Source organism: Ambystoma mexicanum, chromosome 4q (assembly GCF_040938575.1).
Source record: "Ambystoma mexicanum isolate Mex_15411 chromosome 4q, UKY_AmexF1_1, whole genome shotgun sequence".
NCBI lineage: Eukaryota > Metazoa > Chordata > Amphibia > Caudata > Ambystomatidae > Ambystoma > Ambystoma mexicanum.
This window is the reverse complement of record NC_090928.1, coordinates 46,248,100-46,267,326: the sequence shown is the minus strand read 5'-3', so window position 1 is coordinate 46,267,326 and position 19,227 is coordinate 46,248,100. Positions and strand designations below refer to the sequence as shown.

General features: G+C 46.1%; 1 protein-coding gene across 2 annotated transcripts in view; it reads right to left on the bottom strand.

The window, feature by feature from the left end:
- ABCB10 (ATP binding cassette subfamily B member 10) overlaps positions 1–18,511 on the bottom strand; it is a 550,176-nt gene extending 531,665 nt beyond the window's left edge. The window contains exon 1 of one of the 2 annotated variants that reach the window (XM_069607430.1): positions 18,015–18,511. In XM_069607430.1, the coding sequence (XP_069463531.1) occupies positions 18,015–18,375 (361 nt within the window). In that variant the 5' untranslated portion in view covers positions 18,376–18,511. Of the gene's footprint in view, positions 1–17,163; positions 17,337–18,014 lie in introns of those variants that run through there. The other variant, XM_069607431.1, reaches the window with a different exon arrangement.
- Positions 18,512–19,227: the final 716 nt, after the last annotated feature.

Here is a 19,227-nt window from a genome sequence, read left to right as displayed (position 1 = left end):
TCATGTAGCCACGTTTCGGTCACAAATAAACAATCGAAGTATCAGATCTGATATGATGGACAAATGGCCTTGTATGGAAGAAAGAAAATGTCCTGAAGCTGGATCAGCGGATTGAGGTTGTGGGGCCGGCTCAGCTATATATAGAATAAAAGGTTGGGGGGAGGGGCGCCCATCACAGTTCTAGCATCCCTGAGACTATTCCTATCTCTCTGCAGCTTTATCCCTTACCCCCACACCCCAAATTGTCCACCCTCTGCTTCCTCCCTGCCACCCCCACCCCAGCCTCACGCTTCAGGGACACTGTATTAAGGGCCTGCTCACTGCAGTGGGTGCCGCCACTACGGGTAGGGCCCACCAAAACCTCCCATCCGTAGGCGCAGGCCCAGGCATTCCATGTGTTCACCGTCCCTTCCTGTACTCTGGGTCCTCCTCTGTTCATCATCACAGTAGAGGCCTTCGGGGAGTAACCCTCCTATTTCAACTGCCCGTTTTGCTCTCCTCTATGGCACCAGCAAGCGTCTGCAGCGAACAACCTCACTCTTGGCTCATCCGCTGTGATGCAGTTTATTTCTTGCATTACAAGAGCTCTGCGTGTACTGGGCAGTACACTTGGTGATTTACTCTGTTGCTCTTCCCCATTCTGCAACATTGCTCTCTAGCGCCAGCCTCGGATAGCAGGCTCACACACAAGTAGGGGTCACACACAAGTAGGGCTCAAGTCAAGGGACCACGCAGGTTGACTAGTTTGAGAGGGAGGACGGCGTCTTCCCTGTGTGTTTAAGAAATGAACAGGGTGCAGTGATGCGGCCGGTAATTGAACTCTGGCCTCAGGCCTCTGAAACGATATACTTAACCACAAGACCACAGCAATCGTGCATGGTTGAACTGCAAAATGTCTCCTATTGGCATCTTACTACACAGGACATAAGAGTTGCTAACATTTTTTAAGGACTTGAGGCCTGCACACAAGAGTCAAAATGTGTCCTCAACACCCACCAGAGTGTCTGTATTACAAATCTCTTGTAGACTCCTCCATAGATTCTGCAGCCACAAATTTCCAGAGAGTCCTCATCTCTTGCTGGTTGGTAATATATTCATCTGAAAACCGCTGACCCAGCCAGAGTCTGGCTGCCAGACCTAAACTCTTGCAGTTGGGCTACTTTTTTCGGCTCATCCTTCGAACTTGAACTGCTTGACTTGCTCACCCTCACCTCTCACTGGAATGCACACTTTGAAACGAGGCTGGATACTAAAACTCTGTGTTCTGTTGTCAGGACTCAGGGAGATGCCATTTAGACTAAAGATTAATGTGACGTATCAAGGACAGAGATGTAGTAAAGAGCCCAACTTTAGGGCTTACCATCTCTCATTCATGTTGCATCTTTTTGTACCTTTTCTTAAGAACGATCAAGACGAATGGGTGGTTGTGGCTAGTTACAGTGGTCCTCTTTCGCCTAGAGCAGTTATCTCGACGGCTCCTGGACCTAGAAGCGTCAAGAAGGTATTACCCAAATTGTTCGAATTACCTAATTGACCGAAAGTCGAGGGTCCGAATTGACCTTTGCACAATTGAATATATTAAATGGGGGTTGCGGGGGGGGGTTTCCCCGCGCATATATGTAACAATTGACCTTCACAATTCGGTCAATTGTCCAAAGGTCAATTGTAATTCGAACAATTGTTGTTCGAACAATTCGTATACAACCGTCAAGAAGCCGATGACTGAATTTTTCAGTTTTATGGAAGAAGTTGTGAGAGTTATTGAAGGTGGATGCTTTATTGGACCCATGATCTTCGATATGGATGAATCCTGGAATTAGGATTAATGGCAAATTTATCTTCTGGTCAGACTGGTTCCTGGGCGGAATAATGTGGGTCTCTGATCTTTTCAAAGATAGGAAGTGGTAGTCAGCGAACTTCAGGGAAAGTGGAATATTGTGAATTTTTCAGTAAGTGATTATTGAAGGCTCAGGAAAGCTGTGGGATTGATGGAATTGGATTCTGGGCTGGATGTTGATTTTTTCACAAATAATCTCGCACAAGGAGAGGGAGGATTGGCCAGCAAAATGTATCGTCAAATAGTATCAGAGTACAAAGGAAATTATTGTCTGAAGGATGATTGGAGTTGTCGCATTGTTTGTGAGATCTCAACTATGCAATGGTCGAATATGTGCCAGAATGTTAAACTATGCTTGTTTAGTCTTGGTGAAAGATCACGGCAGATCAAAATTCTGAATAGGAGTTATTGGACGCCAGAGCAGATGTGGAGAAGAGAGATGTATGATAGTAGTGACAACTGGGCATGTGTTCATGAAGTGGGGACTTTGGAGCATATGATATGGGACTGCTTGAGGGTGAGGGTTTTCGGCTGAGTTTGGTTCAGTATGGGAGGAAGTGCTTGTTGAAAGAATTGACTGACTTCAAAACTTTGGTGTTGGGATGTGATGAACTTCTAGATGATTTGACTACAAGTCAGAAGAAATGGCTGTTTCGTGGTGCAATGATTGGTAAAAAAAAACGGATTCTGACTAGTTGGAAATCTACATTACCTGTGAAATTTAATGCATGGATTAAGGGGATGCATGAATTGGCGGATATAGAGAATGTTATTTATAAAAGGAAAAGAAACTTCTCCCTGCTTGAGAAGGTTTGGGGGAGATTTCTATCGCTATACTAGACTTTGTAGCTTTAATGTATGTACTTGGCTCAAAGGCTGGGGTGGTGGGTGGGGAGGAGACGATCTGTTAGATTTTAGGCATTTTGATATATGAATGGTTTGACTAATAAGATGTATTAATGGTGATTGTGGGGTATTGGATTATTCTTGTATATATGTGTAGATTATGTATATTTAGAAATGAATAAATAAATATTCAACCAAAAAAAAAAAAAGAAAAAGTACAGATGTAGTGGAAGAGGGAAAAGGCTGCAGCAAAAAGGGAGGAAAACCAAATAATTCAGGGTGTTGCCTATTCCCAGGGGAGGCGGTGGCTGCTAATAGTGTGTCCTGGGTGCCCCCGCTGGGACGAGAATGATGATCACTGGTCCTTTTCGTGTGCAGGAAGGCAGGAAATATGGTTCTCTTAGATGCCAGCATAGTTTCTCTATTAGGAGATCCTAGCAAGTCTTGCAGCTTCTCTGCATATTTTCTGCACTCTTTAGGCATCTTTTTTCATACATCAAAGCAATGAGGCAGGGCCTGCATATTTATCAGAAATGGAGTTGAGGGTTTCGACCTGAGCCCCAATTGCTGTGCTGCTTCCAATCAAACTTTGTGGCAACCACCCAATTGGCAGTGGTGGCCACATTTCACTTTTGCAGGCTGTCTCCTGTACAAAGGCTCAGGATGTGAATTAACTCCAGACATCCCAACCACACTGGCCAGAAGTGGTCTTGGCTCACTGGGTCTTGGACACTTATGGCAGTGAGTCATTTATGGCCACACCCGGATCTCTGTGATCACTGAACGTGTATATTTCATCTCACCCACAGTATCTCAAGTACTACATTCTGGCCTACTCCTCAACTTAAAGAAATGGATCGACATTGGTCTCCTTAGGCCTAACTACTCCCTGGGTTGCTTGCCAGGTATGCTCACATTCTGGTATAGGCCTTCGTTTCTCTCCCTTCTCTCTTGGGTCTAATGTCTCTTCTTTCTCAAAGACCTGGGGCTAGTTTTTGGTGAAGCATCCTCCTTCCTCACCTCTCTTTTCATCCCCTGACCAGTCACCTACCTTCATGGCAGCAGTTGGGGGGGTTTTAAGGAAAAGTCTGCAGGTGCTTCCTGAGACGATTCTAACCAAAGCATCCCATAAGATCTGCATGACTTTCATAACTGTCCTATTTAATTTCTTTTATTTTAAAGACCTGTTAATACATTACCTATTTGCACAGTTTATTTAGTGACAAACTGACTTCTGCTCTGCAGGAGTAAAAGAGTGAGTGGTGAATAATCCACCTACTCAGCCCTAATACTTCTACAAACTAACAGTGATCCCAATCATAAAGCGAAAAAAGGAACAGTCAAGCGATATACCTCCTTCACACTTTGTGGTAACGTGGGCAGAGGAACGGCTATAAAAGCAAATGGCAAAGTATCACAGCTCAGAATAAAGGGATTGGTCAATCAAGGTATATACACCTTAATTAAAACACATCACCTGGAAGAAGTGGGCAGTTATGGGCCAATAGTACTTTGTTGGAGGTTTGATCACGGCACTGCCAGCTGTTCATGTTGCTCGAAGCTGTGTCGAGCAGGGGTTGAACGAAGCTTGTTGCAATTCAAAGGAGATGCTTGGGGACGAGCGAATTGCGAGGGCCACCAGAGTCGGTTCGAGGAAGCCGGTGACTGGATGCACTGGTTGGTGGGATCAGCTGTGGATCGTGAGGGCCACCAGGGTTAGTTTGATTGTCGAGTAGATGCAAAGATGCTGGTGACTGGATGCGCAGGCTTGGTGTGAAGCGGCATCCAATGATCGAAGGGTTGAGTTTCCACCAGGGTCGGATCGACTGGCAATGAAGATGCTAGAAGGGCGAGCAGCAGATGCAACAAAGAGCTTGTAGCTCGAGCCGAGGCAACAATGCGCTGAGCTAGCATGGTTCCGCGGTGAACAGGTTTGAAGAACTTGAGTGCCAAAGGCACCCGGAGGGTCTTGCTGGTTCGGAATGCTGTGAATTTGGTTCAATGATCGTTTGAACAGTGCAATGCGTTGAAACACCAGATTCTGTGCTGGCTTGGCTCTCAGGATGCTCCGAGTCCTACTCTGGGGTCTCAGGGACAAGTGCAGTCCTTGTTTTCAGGCAGCAAGGGAGACTGCTGCACACCTTCAGCAAGTTGAAGTCCTGGTAGCTTTATGACTGGCAGAGATACAGGTCTGTTCCGCAGCAGGATTACCCTCAATGTGCCCTGGGGATAGGTCAGGAACAGAGCTTGCCTCAGCCTTGCACTCTCAGTCTTCACCTCACTGGTAGAGGGCTCGGGAAAGTCAACTCTCCCATTGAAATTCTTCTTAGGTGTTGGCTCCAAAGTGAATCTGAGAAGTGGTGGCAGACTCCTCCTTTTAAAGGTAAAAGTCCACAGATGATTGGACTAAAGCTAGTCTGCTTGTCTCAGAACTACTAGACTTCTTTATTGGCATCTTCTGCAAAGTCTCATTTTTAGACCATCACTTCATGAGCACAATATGTATTATTATTCAAAAATGATTTAATCTGATCTTTGAATGCTGGCTTTCTTCTTTCTACCACCAACTCTGATACCTCGTTGGTGCTTAAATGGGAATTTGAGAAAATATGCCCCTCTCCATGAAAGGAGCCTTCCAACATGTACCGGGTACTGGTGGAGTCCTTTTGTCTTTCAGATCACAAGGCACCTTTGAGGTAGTATTTTGTGGGCCAACTTTATAGGTCTGGCTACAGAGCTTTAGCCTTCTGTCAGAGTTCTTTCAACAGTTAGCAGGAAGATCCCAAGTGGCAATCAGCTGTTGTGTAATGCAGAAAGAGTGTACCATGGCGAAAACTCTTATGGCGTCGCCCTTTTTGTGTAGGTGTTGCTATATATTTTGGGAATAGAGGAGTTGAATATATTGATTTTTAAGAGCTTATCTTGCTTCCACGCTTCTTTATACATTCATGTGCTTTGCTCTTTTGTCCTGCATTACATTTTTTGGTATTCTTACTGAATGGAACATTGATGTTTTTTCAACTTCTGTGCTCCCTTTTCACTATTATTATTTGAACTTGCACTTTGTCAAAGGCTGCCTCTGTTAGTGTGGTTAAAGAAAACACTCGCAATCCACAACAAAGAATTGCTCCGGGATGCAGAGTGCCTTTCTTTAGTCCACTGCTTCTAACCCAAAACTGTATTTTCATGGTTTTGTTTTAATGTTTCTATTTAGTGTGCGTTTTTGTGTGTGAGAATTTTGTGAGCAGTGACCATACATTATAGTGAATGGATCTCTGTTATTTTATAGTACATTTATGCTTAAAGGTAAGTGGTTTTAAAAGATAGCTTCCTTAGCATCCCGTATCACTAAGACTAGATGCACCGACAAAAAAACCTGGTTCAACAATGAGCTATTATAACTTAGGCGAATTAAACACTCACTTGAACACCTCCACACAAAATCGCATACCCCAGAGTCCGCTAAATGCCTTTAACACCGTCAATAAAATCTACAAAGCAGCTATCATCGCCCACAAGGCAGAAGCCTACAACATCCCTATCAGTAATGCTTCCTCTGATTCTAAAGAATTGTTCTCCATCCTCAAAGAGCTGGAAAACCCCATTCCCACTTCTACTCCAGTTCATTCGAGCAAAGAATGGTGCACAACCATTCAGGATGCCCTAGCATCCAAAATTGAATGACTACAAAAGAAAAATAATCACCAAAAGAAAAATACTAACTGAAAAACATACTACCCCCAACATTCCTACCATCTCCAAAGCATGTAACGTACCATTATTTCATTTCACGGCCGTTTCCCAAGAAGTAGTGTACAATACTATTGCCAAATTGAAAGCCTCCAACTGCAAAGTAGATAACGTCCCAGCCCACTTAGTTAAATTATGCGCCCCTACCCTCACCCCTATTATCACCAATTTCGTCCACGCATTCTTTGACACTAATTTGGTCCCAGCTAGCATCAAAGAAGCCTGGGATACACCGCTCTTAAAAAAAACTCCTTAGATCCACTCGTGTTCACCAACAACCGGCCAATAGCTACGGTCCCATTCCTTCTTAAAATCATTGACACATAATCAAATACAAACACACCTTGAACAGAACAACCTCCTAGGGTCCAGACAAACGGGATTCAGGCCCAACCATAGCACAGAAACTGCACTCATCGATCTGAAAATCCAGATAGATACCATTAGAGACACAGGGAAACTTTGCATTTTGTTTCTGCTGGACTTATCAGCACGTTCGATCTCGTAGACCATGACAAACTATGATCTACACTAGCTAAAGACTTCAGCTTCTCTAACTACGCCACTCTCTGTGTTAAATCATTCTTAGCAGAACGCACGTCCAGAGTCTCCATCGGCAAAGACGCTGCTGACCCCATACCCGTCCCTATTGGAGTCCCCCAAGGCTCATGCCTCTCACCCACCCTTTACAATGCCTATACAAAGCTCCTTATTTTCAGCCTTAGACAATATGGGTGTCATCTACACAAACTTTGCAGATGACACTCAAATCCTCATCCCCATCACTGGGGACTATGCCCATGACACACTGACTATAAACAAAGTCTATGCCATCATACAAATTTGGATAGCACTCAATAGTCTCTGCCTTAACGATGAGAAGAGAGAGATTCTTATTGTGGGCTCCCAAACTAAAATTGGTACCCTCCACCCAGATTATGCAGCTATCAACATTGATGGCACGATGATTCCAGAACTCAAGCGTATCAAAACGCTAGGCGTATACCTAGATGCAGCCCTCCAGATAAGGTGCGTATTGCTCCATTTTAAGCATGTAATTATGGCCATTACGGAGCATTTCATTTTCTTCTGCGTACCGTTTATGTTGTATTTATTTTCATTAAAAAAAGCATACTTTCCTCCACTAGATGGCTCTAGAGTGCGAAAGGTGTCTTGGATCTGCACTAGTGTGCCGTGCTGGGTCTTGGGGTTTATGGAACAAGCCCCTAAAAATGAAATACAGGCCATAGATGTCCTCCAGGGAATGTTTTGCTGCATTCCCTGACTTCTGGGAAAATTCCCATGTGGGCCAGGAGCTCCGCATGATAGGAGTAAAACCTAGAGAAACGGAAACAAAGAATTCAACCATTTCATAAGAACAGTAATTGTCTGTGGGGAGGGTATTTATGGATCAATAATGCCTCGCTTGTTGAAGGGCTCGAGGAGGAGGAGCCTTTTTTTGATTCGATTGGCCAGAGCAAGCCAGGGACGTGGAGGCAAACATTAAATAGCAGTGTGAACAGTGAATAGCAGTCTGGACAACCACCGGGAAGGGAAGCCTTAAACTTAAACAAGGTGAAACCAGGCTCACTACCAATCATGCTGTGTCAAGTTGTGAACGCATTCTCCACACCTTTGGCCTTCCTGCAGAGTTAACGCATGTGCAGCATGTGGCATAATAAGTGCATTGCTCTGCCCCGCTCGCCCCTTCCCGGTCTCTTTGAGACATGTAACCAGGGCTCGCGCTCGCCCCCTCCCCTCCGCAAGACATTTCCTGCGCAAGTGTCCTTCACTCCACAGTACTACTGCATATTTTCATAGGAGGCCTTGCAGCTGAGACAGGAGGCCACAAATCCACAAGAGTGGTGACGCCAGGAGACACCAGCCAGTTGAGCATCCTGCCTTTTGCTGCTGCTATCTCACTTGCTTTGGGACGATTTTTCTTTCTCCCGAGCCAGTTCTAGAATCGGCTCAGGCCGACATTCAAGCACTGACAGTTTACCAGGTCTCATTAGGCAGACACACAGCTCTGCAGGTTGTTAAGTGCTCAGGTTGCAAACACATTTCTTTTGTCAGTGGCAGAGCCTTTCATATGCATGATAGTTAAAGTGAGCAACCCCACACGCCCATTTAATTATGTGTTTTTATTAACACATAATTAAATGGGTGCTTTATATGTCTATGATGTCTACTAGCTTGACACGCAAAAAAAAAAAGTTGCTTTAAGTCATTAATCAAATGTTTTCAACATCATGAACAACAATGAGCTGGAGGTTTGTTGCAAAGAATATCCATATCTGAGTTTATTACACAACATCTTTTATTACAGGTCTTAAATCACTGAAAGTACTGTGGGGTTAACTATATCTTTCAGGTTGACATTATCTTGCATTCTGGGACTTTTAGTATACCATTCAGGACGAACATTAAAACCACAATGATATTCTTTTGGCTTAACAGGTAGCTGTAAGGATTTACATGTTGTCATGTGGTGTTATTATGCAATTTGTGTTTTTTGTAAGTAAACTCTATAAGACATCATTACTGTTGGCCTTGAAATCCAAGCTATTTGTACCAAGTAAAGCTTGGAAGCGATGTGGTCAAATTTGCAGAGTGGATTAAAATCCCTGCTTCACAGTTCAGGCAAAGTTTGTGATCCTGGTCCCGTCCCGCACTCCTCCCTTGCCTACCCGCCCCATCTGTTTGGCCACCACACTCCCTCCTTTTTGGATGCAGCCAGAGTACCAGTAGTTCCTTTTTTTCCACTTCCACCACTCTTTAATCCCCCTGATGTGATTAGCAATTATGGGCTAAATTGGCTGTGATGCGTGTCATGCCAGAGATGCAGATTCTTGACTATCTTGGAAGAAACCTATCGGGCAATCAAGACTATGATGGAAGTACAAGATGGGGGAAGGAACGGGTGAGTTTTTAATACTCGAGGAGTTCATGTGAATTTATATTAAAGAAGCAGCAAGGAGCAAGCCACAAGACGTGTACACTTTGGGCCTAATTCACAGAAACCTTTTATAATGGCAACACCCCATTGGAAAACGCTCAATGAATTAGGCCCTTTGTCATGTGCATTATATAAATGGTCACTACTAATAATGGTATAGTTCAAACAGTGGAAAAGGGGTCAGTCAGGCTTTTTTGAGTAGTAACTAGTTGGTTATAAATCACTTGTCATAGACATTTCTGGTTTTGCTAAAAAAGGCAAAGTGGCAAAATTAGTTGCCCAGGATCACACACTTTAGTGTTGAAGCTGGGATTTTGGACCAGTCTAACTTATGCACTTGTCTGCATTTCTTCCCAACTGTAATTGCCAGAATCATGTTTTTTGGTTTTGTACAGAAAGTGGGGAGCCACATTAATTTCCTGCAGCAGACAGCAGGGAAGGTAGCTTAGCAGTTTGTGACTGTTGCTGAGATTATGTGTGCAAGTTCCTGTAAGTAAATCATATGCTAACACTTGCTTACTCACCGTCCCTCTGCAAGCAATACATTAGTCTATCTATAGTAGTTCTTAACAGAGTTTCTAGGGTCCAGAATTTTGAAAATGAAGCTGTGTATGTAGCATGTACTTACAAGTTATTATGGCAGAATATTTTCCACAAGTGTAATAAAATGGTTAAAGGCAAGCCAGACAACTTTGATCTACAACTCTTTTGCTCTACAGGTATTTTACGGGTCCGATTTTACCTATGCATTGGGTGTATGTTGGATACGTTTTACTCTCTTGCAGAGGAGAAAACTCATTTTTACTCTCTTGAAATTGCATTTACTCTCCAATTTGAAAAATCATGCGTAAAATACTCCCACCTCAAAATCTGGAGCACTGCCTAGACGCCAAACTTACCATGTGCAAACATATTTCAGCACTTGCTTCATCGACAGCATACACTTCTAAACTCATCACATTAAGCCGCCAATTCTTTACACCTACCAACTGTATTACTTCAGCCAGAGCCCTGATTTTAACTAAATTGGACTACTGCAACGCCCTATTATTAGGAACTTCCAATGCCAACCTCAGCAAGTTACAATTAATGCAGAATAAAGCATTAAGGGCTGCGTTGGGCATAAAGAAATGTGATCACATCTCCGACATCAGGAGGGAGACTCACTGGCTGCCCATCAAAGCAAAAATCATTTTCAAAACTTTATGTGTCGCTCATAAATGCCTCACGAACAAAGCCCCCCCCATCTACCTGAACACAATGAAAAAAACATCTAGTAGATCCCTCAGATCTACCAACCTTGTCCTTCTGGAGATCCCACAATACAAATACTCTCGAGCTGGAGGTAGTAGCTTCTGAGTCCTTGCCGCTAACCACTGGAACTCACTCCCACTCAATATTAAAAATGAGGAATTCATCTCAGGATTTAAAAGAACCCTGAAAACTTCGCTATTCAACCAATACTAAGCAACTATCGACTAAATAGATTGGGCCTGCCAGCACTGATCTATCACTGAGCGCGTGCTGGCTCGCTCGGAATAACAGTAAACACAGTGTGTACCCCTCACGTATAATCACATTGTTTCTCCTGCAACTATGGCCCTCTGGCTACTGTATATACCTTATGATTGTAACTGTCTTGCGGATGTTTTACTAAAGCTGTCCGTAACCTCGCCGTGATGAGGATCTGGGCATGTAACAAATGTAATAAAATAAAATAAAATAAATAAAAATAAAATAGCGCAATTGTCTCCATAAAGTTTTGACAAAACTGCTGGGGTAGGTGGGTAATGCTCTGATTACTTACCGGTAATCTTCATTACTCCTAGTCCTACTCTTCCTCGTCACAGTACTTCATGAGGCCCCTGCCTCTGACACAGGACCTTCTTCTATTTCTTTAAATTCCTATAACTCCTCCCCCACATCCACGTCACTCAGTTTCATATTACCAAGCCAGAGCATGGGACCTTCCCCGCAGGGAGGGTGAGGAGGGTCATCAGTACTGTGACGAGGAACAGTAGGACTAGGAGTAATGAAGATTACCGTAAGTAATCAGAGCATTACCTCCACGTCCACTCTTCCTCGTCCCAGTACTTACTTCATGAGGTATACCAAAGCAGCAACGGGAAAAAGGTCCCAATGAGAAACAGAGCTAAAAACAGTGCAGCAAACACACCCACAATAACTCTTAATTCACATCCCCACAGATAAAACTCCAACCACGAAGGAACCAACCCCCCCGAGTGGGAGAAACTCAACCCATAGCGGTTGATGGAAATCCCTAGACCAGCCAAGGCGGCAGCCATACAAATCTCTTGCAGAGAAAAACCCTCCTTGCATTTGCCCAGGAAGCCGCCAAAACCCTGGCGGACCGCCCATAATCGTGCGCAGGCACAGGCAGGCCAAAAGCCATATAGGCACTGGGATCACAACCCGGAACCATCGGAAAATGGAAACCACAGATGCGTTTTGCCCAGCCCCAGCCGGACCACAAGCAATCAGAAGACTATCAGATTGGTGGGAAAAAGCAAACCTAGCCAAATACTCCAACACGTCCCGCCGGACATAATGTTAAGCCACCCCCTCATGCATTCTCGGATCATAAAAGAAGTCAGGGAGAACCAGATCCTGAGAGGTATGAAAACCGAGAGACAACTTAAGGGAGGAACTTCGGACCACACCTCAGCAGCACCGAGTCTGGCAGCACCCTCAGGAAAGGAGGGTGACATAAGAGCGCCACAATCTCCCCAAGCCTACGGGCAGAAGCGAAGGCAATAAGAAAAGCAGATTTCAGTGTAAGATGTTTGATATCAATCTCGGAAAAGGGCTCAAAAGGAGGCCCTTGAAGGAACCGTAATACAAGAGGGAGATCCCAAGGGGGAAGCCCTTTATCAGAACACCTTCAGAGTGGAGGGTCTAAGAGCATCCATTATGTACTCAACTACAGGATCTGAGAACCCCCGAGATGTCAACCTAGACTGAGCAATAGCCACACTGCCCATTGCATCCAGTGGAATTCCAACCGCAGATCCCCTTGAAGGGGACACGGCCACCTTGGAATCAGCCAAGGTTCCTAGGACCGAAGCTCCAACAGAGAGGGGCGCCAACTATGGCGGGACCAGAACTGAGCTAACAACAACACAGTCACCCTGGACACTCTGATGCGCCAAACTACCCGGGGCAGAAGGGGAATAGGCGGAAAGGCATAAAGGAAGACCCCAAGGCCACTGTACAGAGAGGGCATCCATTCCCCAATCCCCCCGGCCTGAAACCGAGAGCAGAAGAGGCGAACTTCTGCTGAGGCCGGGGATGCAAACAGGTCTAGAACCGGGGACCCTAATCTGATACAGGTCACTGCAAAGACCTGGGCCAACAGGACCAGTTCCGCCGAGGAGTGAAAACCGGTATCTGAGAAGATACGCTTGAACATTGCCCACCCTTCTGATACGTGAGGCCACCAGAGACACCAGATGAGATTTCTCCCAGGTGCCTATCAGCGCTGCCAGAGCATTCAAGGAACAGCCGGAACCCCTTTTGCAGTTGACATATGCCAAGGCCGTCGTATTGTCTGATCGGATCAAAACCGCCGACCGTCCAGCAACTCCTTGTAGTACACCAGAGCTTGGACAATGGCACAACTCTTGCCAATTGGATGATCGCCGGCTCTCCCCAGATCTCACAACCCTTGAGCTGAGAGGACCCCCAATGTAGACCCTTTCTGCTGGCGTCAGTAGTAAGAGAGGCCACAGGAGGATGGACCATGCACACCTCAGCCTGTAGACCTGAAACCCCCCGCCACCACAGCGGGGAGACTCGCAGCGCTGGGGACACCGAAAACACAACTACGAAAGCAGAGACGTCGGAAACCAGTGGGAGAGAGAATAAGACACCAGGGGACATAACCGAAGACGGGCTCAAGGAACCGAAAAAAACGCAAGACGCCACGTGCCCCGTAATTTCAGCAACAGGCGAGCCGAGACACACTGCCTTCTGAGAACCCAGCCCAGACCAGCCAGCAAGCGCCCCCCTCTGCACAACATCCAGAGTACACTCTCCCCAGACATCCGGACAAGCAGTGCAGGGTCTTGAGACCCATAAGCAGTTGACACATCCTAGAAGGCATAGGGACCAGGAACACCCGGAAGTAGAAAACTTGACCCTGAACAGGGAGAGGAACTGGCAAGACGGTAACCCACAACAATCCTTCTTAGAGAACGGATCCCATGGCCAACTACTTGGACCGTGAGCTGGGTACCAAAGTCCTAACCATGCAAACCTGGACAGGAGGAGACAGGAACTGCAACCGATACCCCCCCTCCGGAAGGAGCCCATTAGCCAGGAAGCCGAACCCCACCGGTCCCATACACCTCAGAGAAGATAGAGACGAGGAGCCAGGGAAAACCGCCAGTCACCGCACTTGCACCAGAGGAAAATCACAGGACGTTGAAGCATGCCTGCGCCACAATATAACAGCATGCTTGCACAGCCCACAAAAAGATCCGACTTATCAAAAGGAAGATACAGGACAGCCCAGAAGTCCAGCAGACCAGGCCCCCCCCCCCAGCCGACAGAGGAGCCACCAGGCTGGCGTCAAAAGGGCAGAATACTGTCACAAAGCAGGGCAAAGCAATCCATCCCGGATAGCAGACATCAAAGGCAACCCCCCACCTGGGGTATTCCTACACTGGAAAAACCCACTGAAGTGACATCCCCCTCCACAGGCACCAGGGGCTCCGAGAACCCCTCTAAGCACAGACATGTGCCATATCACTTCCCACAAGTCTGAGAGGAGGCGTGAAAGCAACACGTCAGCACCGGAGGACCTAGGCCCTAAAAGAAGAGACACTGGGAACCCTCTGAATGGAGATTACTTCCATGATACATTTTCTATAATTCCATGCCTGACAAGGGAAAAGAAAATCATCTCCTTTGACCTTCCCTGATACAGTTCAGAGGAAGAGGACAAGGAGTCTGCGTCCATAGCTAGCACAGACGCAAACACACCACTAACTCGCCACATTACTGAGAGGTGGCTTGAGCCCTGTATCCAGTAGCTGGTAGCCCAAGCTCTAAATTGTTCCAATGCGTCGGTCTAGGAAGGATGAAATGCCGAGTCAGCACCGCAGAGACTCGAACCCAAAGTGTAGACTATGCCAGGCCGGTACCCTTCAGGCCGCTTGCAGACGCGTCCAAATATGCGCCGTTTTCACAGGCTGCACGCAAAGAATGCAGCCAACATCCGGTGCATCCTGGGCTGCGTGTGTCTGAGGAGCGGGTAGTATGTGACATGCCTGTGACAGAACAGAGCCCCAGCACTTTCAAAGACTCTCTGCCACTGTCACCCCACGACAAGAAGCAGAGAGGCCTCACAACAAAAAGGGAAGGCTAGGCCATACTGCCAAGTGCTTGCCATTATTTCCAATAAAGATGTGTATACAGAGCACGAGGAAACGGCATGTTGAAGGAGTCAAGATGGCCATACCAGCAGGAGAGGGGAAAAATATCAAGCACAGTCCTCCCCTCTCCTTACCTTCCCCCAGAGAATGCAGCTAACATCCGGTGCATCCTGTGCTGTGTGTGTCTGAGGAGTGGGTGGTATGTGACATGCCTGCGACAGAACAGAGCCCCCGCACTTTCAAAGACTCTCTGCCACTCTCACCGCACGACAAGAAGCAGAGAGGCCAAACAACAAAAGGGAAGGCTAGCCCATACTGCCAAGTGCTTGCCATCATTTCCAATAAAGATGTGTACACAGAGCACGAGGAAAAGGCCTGTCGAATCAAGATGGCCAAAACAGGAGGAGAGGGAAAAAACATCAAGCCCAGTCCTCCCCTCTCCTTACCTTCCCCCGGGCCATGCAGGACCCGGGACACAATGCTCACGCTGCGGTCCGGAGCCCAGCAAAGAACCGAGCGAGGCAATCCCGCTCAACTGTGACCCCAAGCCCCGCAGGTGGCCCAGGAGCAGCGCCGTACCTGAGGGAGCCGAGGGCCCCGCCACACAGCCCCCCCCCCAGGGGGCCAGCAATCGGTGCTCCCCAGTGCCCCGCACCGGGAAGAAAAAGTCCAATCTGCCGGAGGCAGGAAAAATTAAACTGAGTGACGTGGATGTGGGGGAGGAGTTATAGGAATTTAAAGAAATAGAAGAAGGTCCTGTGTCGGAGGCAGGGGCCTCATGAAGTAAGTACTAGGACGAGGAAGAGTGGACGTGGAGGTAATGTATGTGCACATCGCTTCTGTTCAAGCCACCTATATTTTTTGCTATTCTTTGTTGTGCTGAACAAGCTTTTCCAAAGTACAGTGAAATGATACCATGTCCATGTTTATGCTCACACAATTGTATATCCTCAACTCCATCCACTTTACCCTGTGTGATAAATAAAGCATGAAAATAGAACACGATTTACAGGAAGAAAGCAGCATCTATTGCAAACGACGGGCCTTCGTGGGTAAGCAAACGAGATCTGGCTGATTTCTCCATCATGCATGATAGAGGGCGCCCGGAGAAAAGAAAACACGTACATCTGCCGAGCAAAAGGGGAGCTCGCTAAAGCGTCGGACACAACGTGAAGTAGAATCGTTGCTGATTCTCTTCAGTGGCAGATCTACATGAACACGCATTGGAAAAGCAGATAAACCTGTTTTCCTCCTTTGAGACACAACAAATACAAAATCGTATTCACGTTAAAGCCATACTATTTGGTTTTGCCGGAGCGTATTGGGTACAGAGAGCATTGAGGAGTCTGGTGGAGCACATTGAAACGGTATTGCGAGGGTCAATTAGAAACAAGTTCAAAAACATTCTACTAATTGTTCACCAAGAAGCCCACACACACACACACCCCCTAGGAACTATATGGTCAGTGAACAGGAATCATGTAGAACAATTGTAACCATTATCTAAAACGTTCTGAATACAGTAGTTTTGAAGCAGATCCAAGTTCTGAAATGTGCCTACAAAAAAAATTCTGCAGCTAAATAACATTAAGGGACCTGAAAAGGCAGAGATGGCAGTATTTTTCCGAGTCTGTCACAGAGGTATGGGATAGGTTCGGTTATTTGGCAAAGTTATATACAATTACTGATTCTTCTACAATGAAACAACTTGCCAGGCATTCGTGGAACAAGACCAAATGCGTGGGTCAGATTTGCCGGAGAAAATTCAGATTTCTAATGAGCAGAGACTTTCAAAGTTCATGCACACTTTGAAATGTCTGGACAGTTCCAGCAGGTTTCCCCTTGGTAACTATGGGCTGTCCAACTCTGCAGAAGTATGAAAAAAATTTCTGCAGATTGTCACAAAGTTTGCCATGTATTTAGACTGCCTTGAGTCATTAGATGGTCGGTGCATACGAGTGTAAGATTATATCCCGTTGCTCTGCATCTCCGCCCCCGCACAATTGGAGATTTAAAATGTTTGGCAGGTGTGTCAAAACGTTTTGAAAGACTGCCCAAAAGGGTTCTACCAGTCTTCAGGTTTGGAAGGAAGCAAATGTATTCGGGCTGACCCCCGTGTCACATGAAAGTGGTGCAACACTGCACCTCCACTGTGTGATTCTAGGCTGCCATATTATCTCTGAAATTAAGTGGGTAGAAGTTAATGCTTCTGAAGTAGTCCAATTGCCCACAGATTTCACCAAGTGGTCCTACCGCTGTTACATTGTATACAAGGATTACTCAGAACTAGTTACATTTGCACTTCAAGCTCCTTTTTGCAGCGAGTATTTAAAATAATGAGTTGCGGGCAGACAAAAGAAGGAATCACAGATTACCTGATCAATTCTTTGCACCATTTCCGTCTCCCCGCCCTACTCCAACAGCATGAACTGTATATTCAAACTACTTCTGGTTTTCAACACAGAGATTGAGCTTCAGATTCCCGAATTAACAACAAGTTTGTCAATGTACAGGTAGACTTTCTGGCTGGCAGGTGAAATACAGAGCGGTATGGGCTGCCATGTGTTTCCTGTAAATGCTTTCCGGTCAGCCATTGTCCTGCCAGAAACGGAAACATCTACTTTGATCAAAATGTCATGTCATCGGGTCAAAGGTCGCGTGTTGATGTTGCCTCTGCTATCAACATAATTCTAATTACTCTTTGTTCAACTTTTTTAAACTTGGAAAGTCCTACCTCTTTTTTTGATAAAACAGTGTTGGCAAATATGTCTGAGCCACATAGTATTCACACGAGAAACTGGCGCTCCTAATGGAGAATTCAAGTATTGACTCGTCAACCATAATGCCCAAGACAGCGCACAAGCGAGACAATGTGATTATGCAAAGTAAATTGATTTTAAAACAATGATAACCTGTTTAATGTGACACACACTCAAAGTAAAAAAATACATTCTCCAATAAGAAAGTTGCGATTCAAGAAACGAAATCATTAAAGTCAATAGATGCTAAAGCATTTTAGGGGACAACTGGTGCAAGATTATTAAAGGTAGTGATCCGCAATGTCTATGGGGTGAATTGGCTTGCTAAGACTTTGAATACAATTCCAGAAACAAAATACAGGCACAGTGCACACCACTAATTAGGGTGAGTGAGGCTAAAGTAAGGAAGTGCTTCCAAGTGTGACAGTCATATAGTGAGCTAGCGTGACTCGCCCTGTGCAAGTTACCTGCCAGCCTCCAGCGCTCAGGGCGCGCGAGATCCAGGAGACGGTGCAGCTCCTGCGCCTCGGGCGCTCTCTTGTTTGGCGATAGCGTCTGCGCGTTCTCTGCAGAGGGTGAATGAGATACGGAGAAGTCGAGGCTCTGGGCACTACCAACTCTAAATAGTTGCGGGGCCAACCCTGCTCTGGTCGGAAGCAAGACGGGTCCAGGAAGGTGCCATGAGCGTGTTAAGCGATTGATACTGGGGTGTTGTGGAATAAACAGGTGCCCGCAGCCTCTCCACGGCACCCTTAGTAGCATCTCTCTATGCATCAATGGCACCCCACTACCACCCCGCAGGAGGGTCAAGCAATAATAGAATCCCATGCCCGCTGCTCCCAGGACCGCCAGTCTAGCAGTACCCAATGGAGCAGCGCAAGGTTCTTACAACCGGCTGCAAGTGACAGGCGCCGTTCTGCCTGTTTAGTCAATGGACATTGAGCTCCATACTGCGCATGGGCGACGCTATGCCCAGCCTGGAAACCATGCAAGGGTCAGGCAAAGCCTCCCCCTGAGTTATTGCTTGCGCCATAGCTCAAGGAACAAAGTCGCCAAGTCCCTACCCATGGGTGAAACAGTCAGAGGGCACTGCCTGGTACTAACATGGCCGCCAGTTGGGACGTAGACACGCCTATATCCGGGTCAAGATTGTCTTACACAGCAGCCGCCCCGTCTCCTGTCATAAGTCACTTCTTGGTGCTGGTCTTCACCGATAAGAGTATTCAGGGCTTCTTCCTGCAAACTCACCCTTTGGAGGGCGGCGGCTCTACCAAGCCCATTGAATCAGCAGCCCACATGCAAGGAGTGGGGCACACCCGTCCCAACCTAATCATGGCCCACATTGCCCATGCATCCTATAGTACTACTGTCACGAGGAAGTAAGCATAGTGAGAACTGTTTATTAACATCAAAGATTGGGAATATAAACTAGCAGCTCATATTTTTAAAACAAACTATTAAAATGCTTCATGCAAATTCCTTTTCTTAATTTTTTTTTCCCGCGGAGAATTAAAGTAGCCCTCAATCGTTTGTATTAGATGTGAAGAGGGGGCCGAAGGTGACGCTTGGAAACCAGCAAATATCAAAAAGAATAGATCTGTTTTTTTCTTTTTGGTAAAAAGCTGTTAGGTTGTGAACATGTTACGAACGTCACCTCGAAAGGTATAAAAGGCTAAGCAA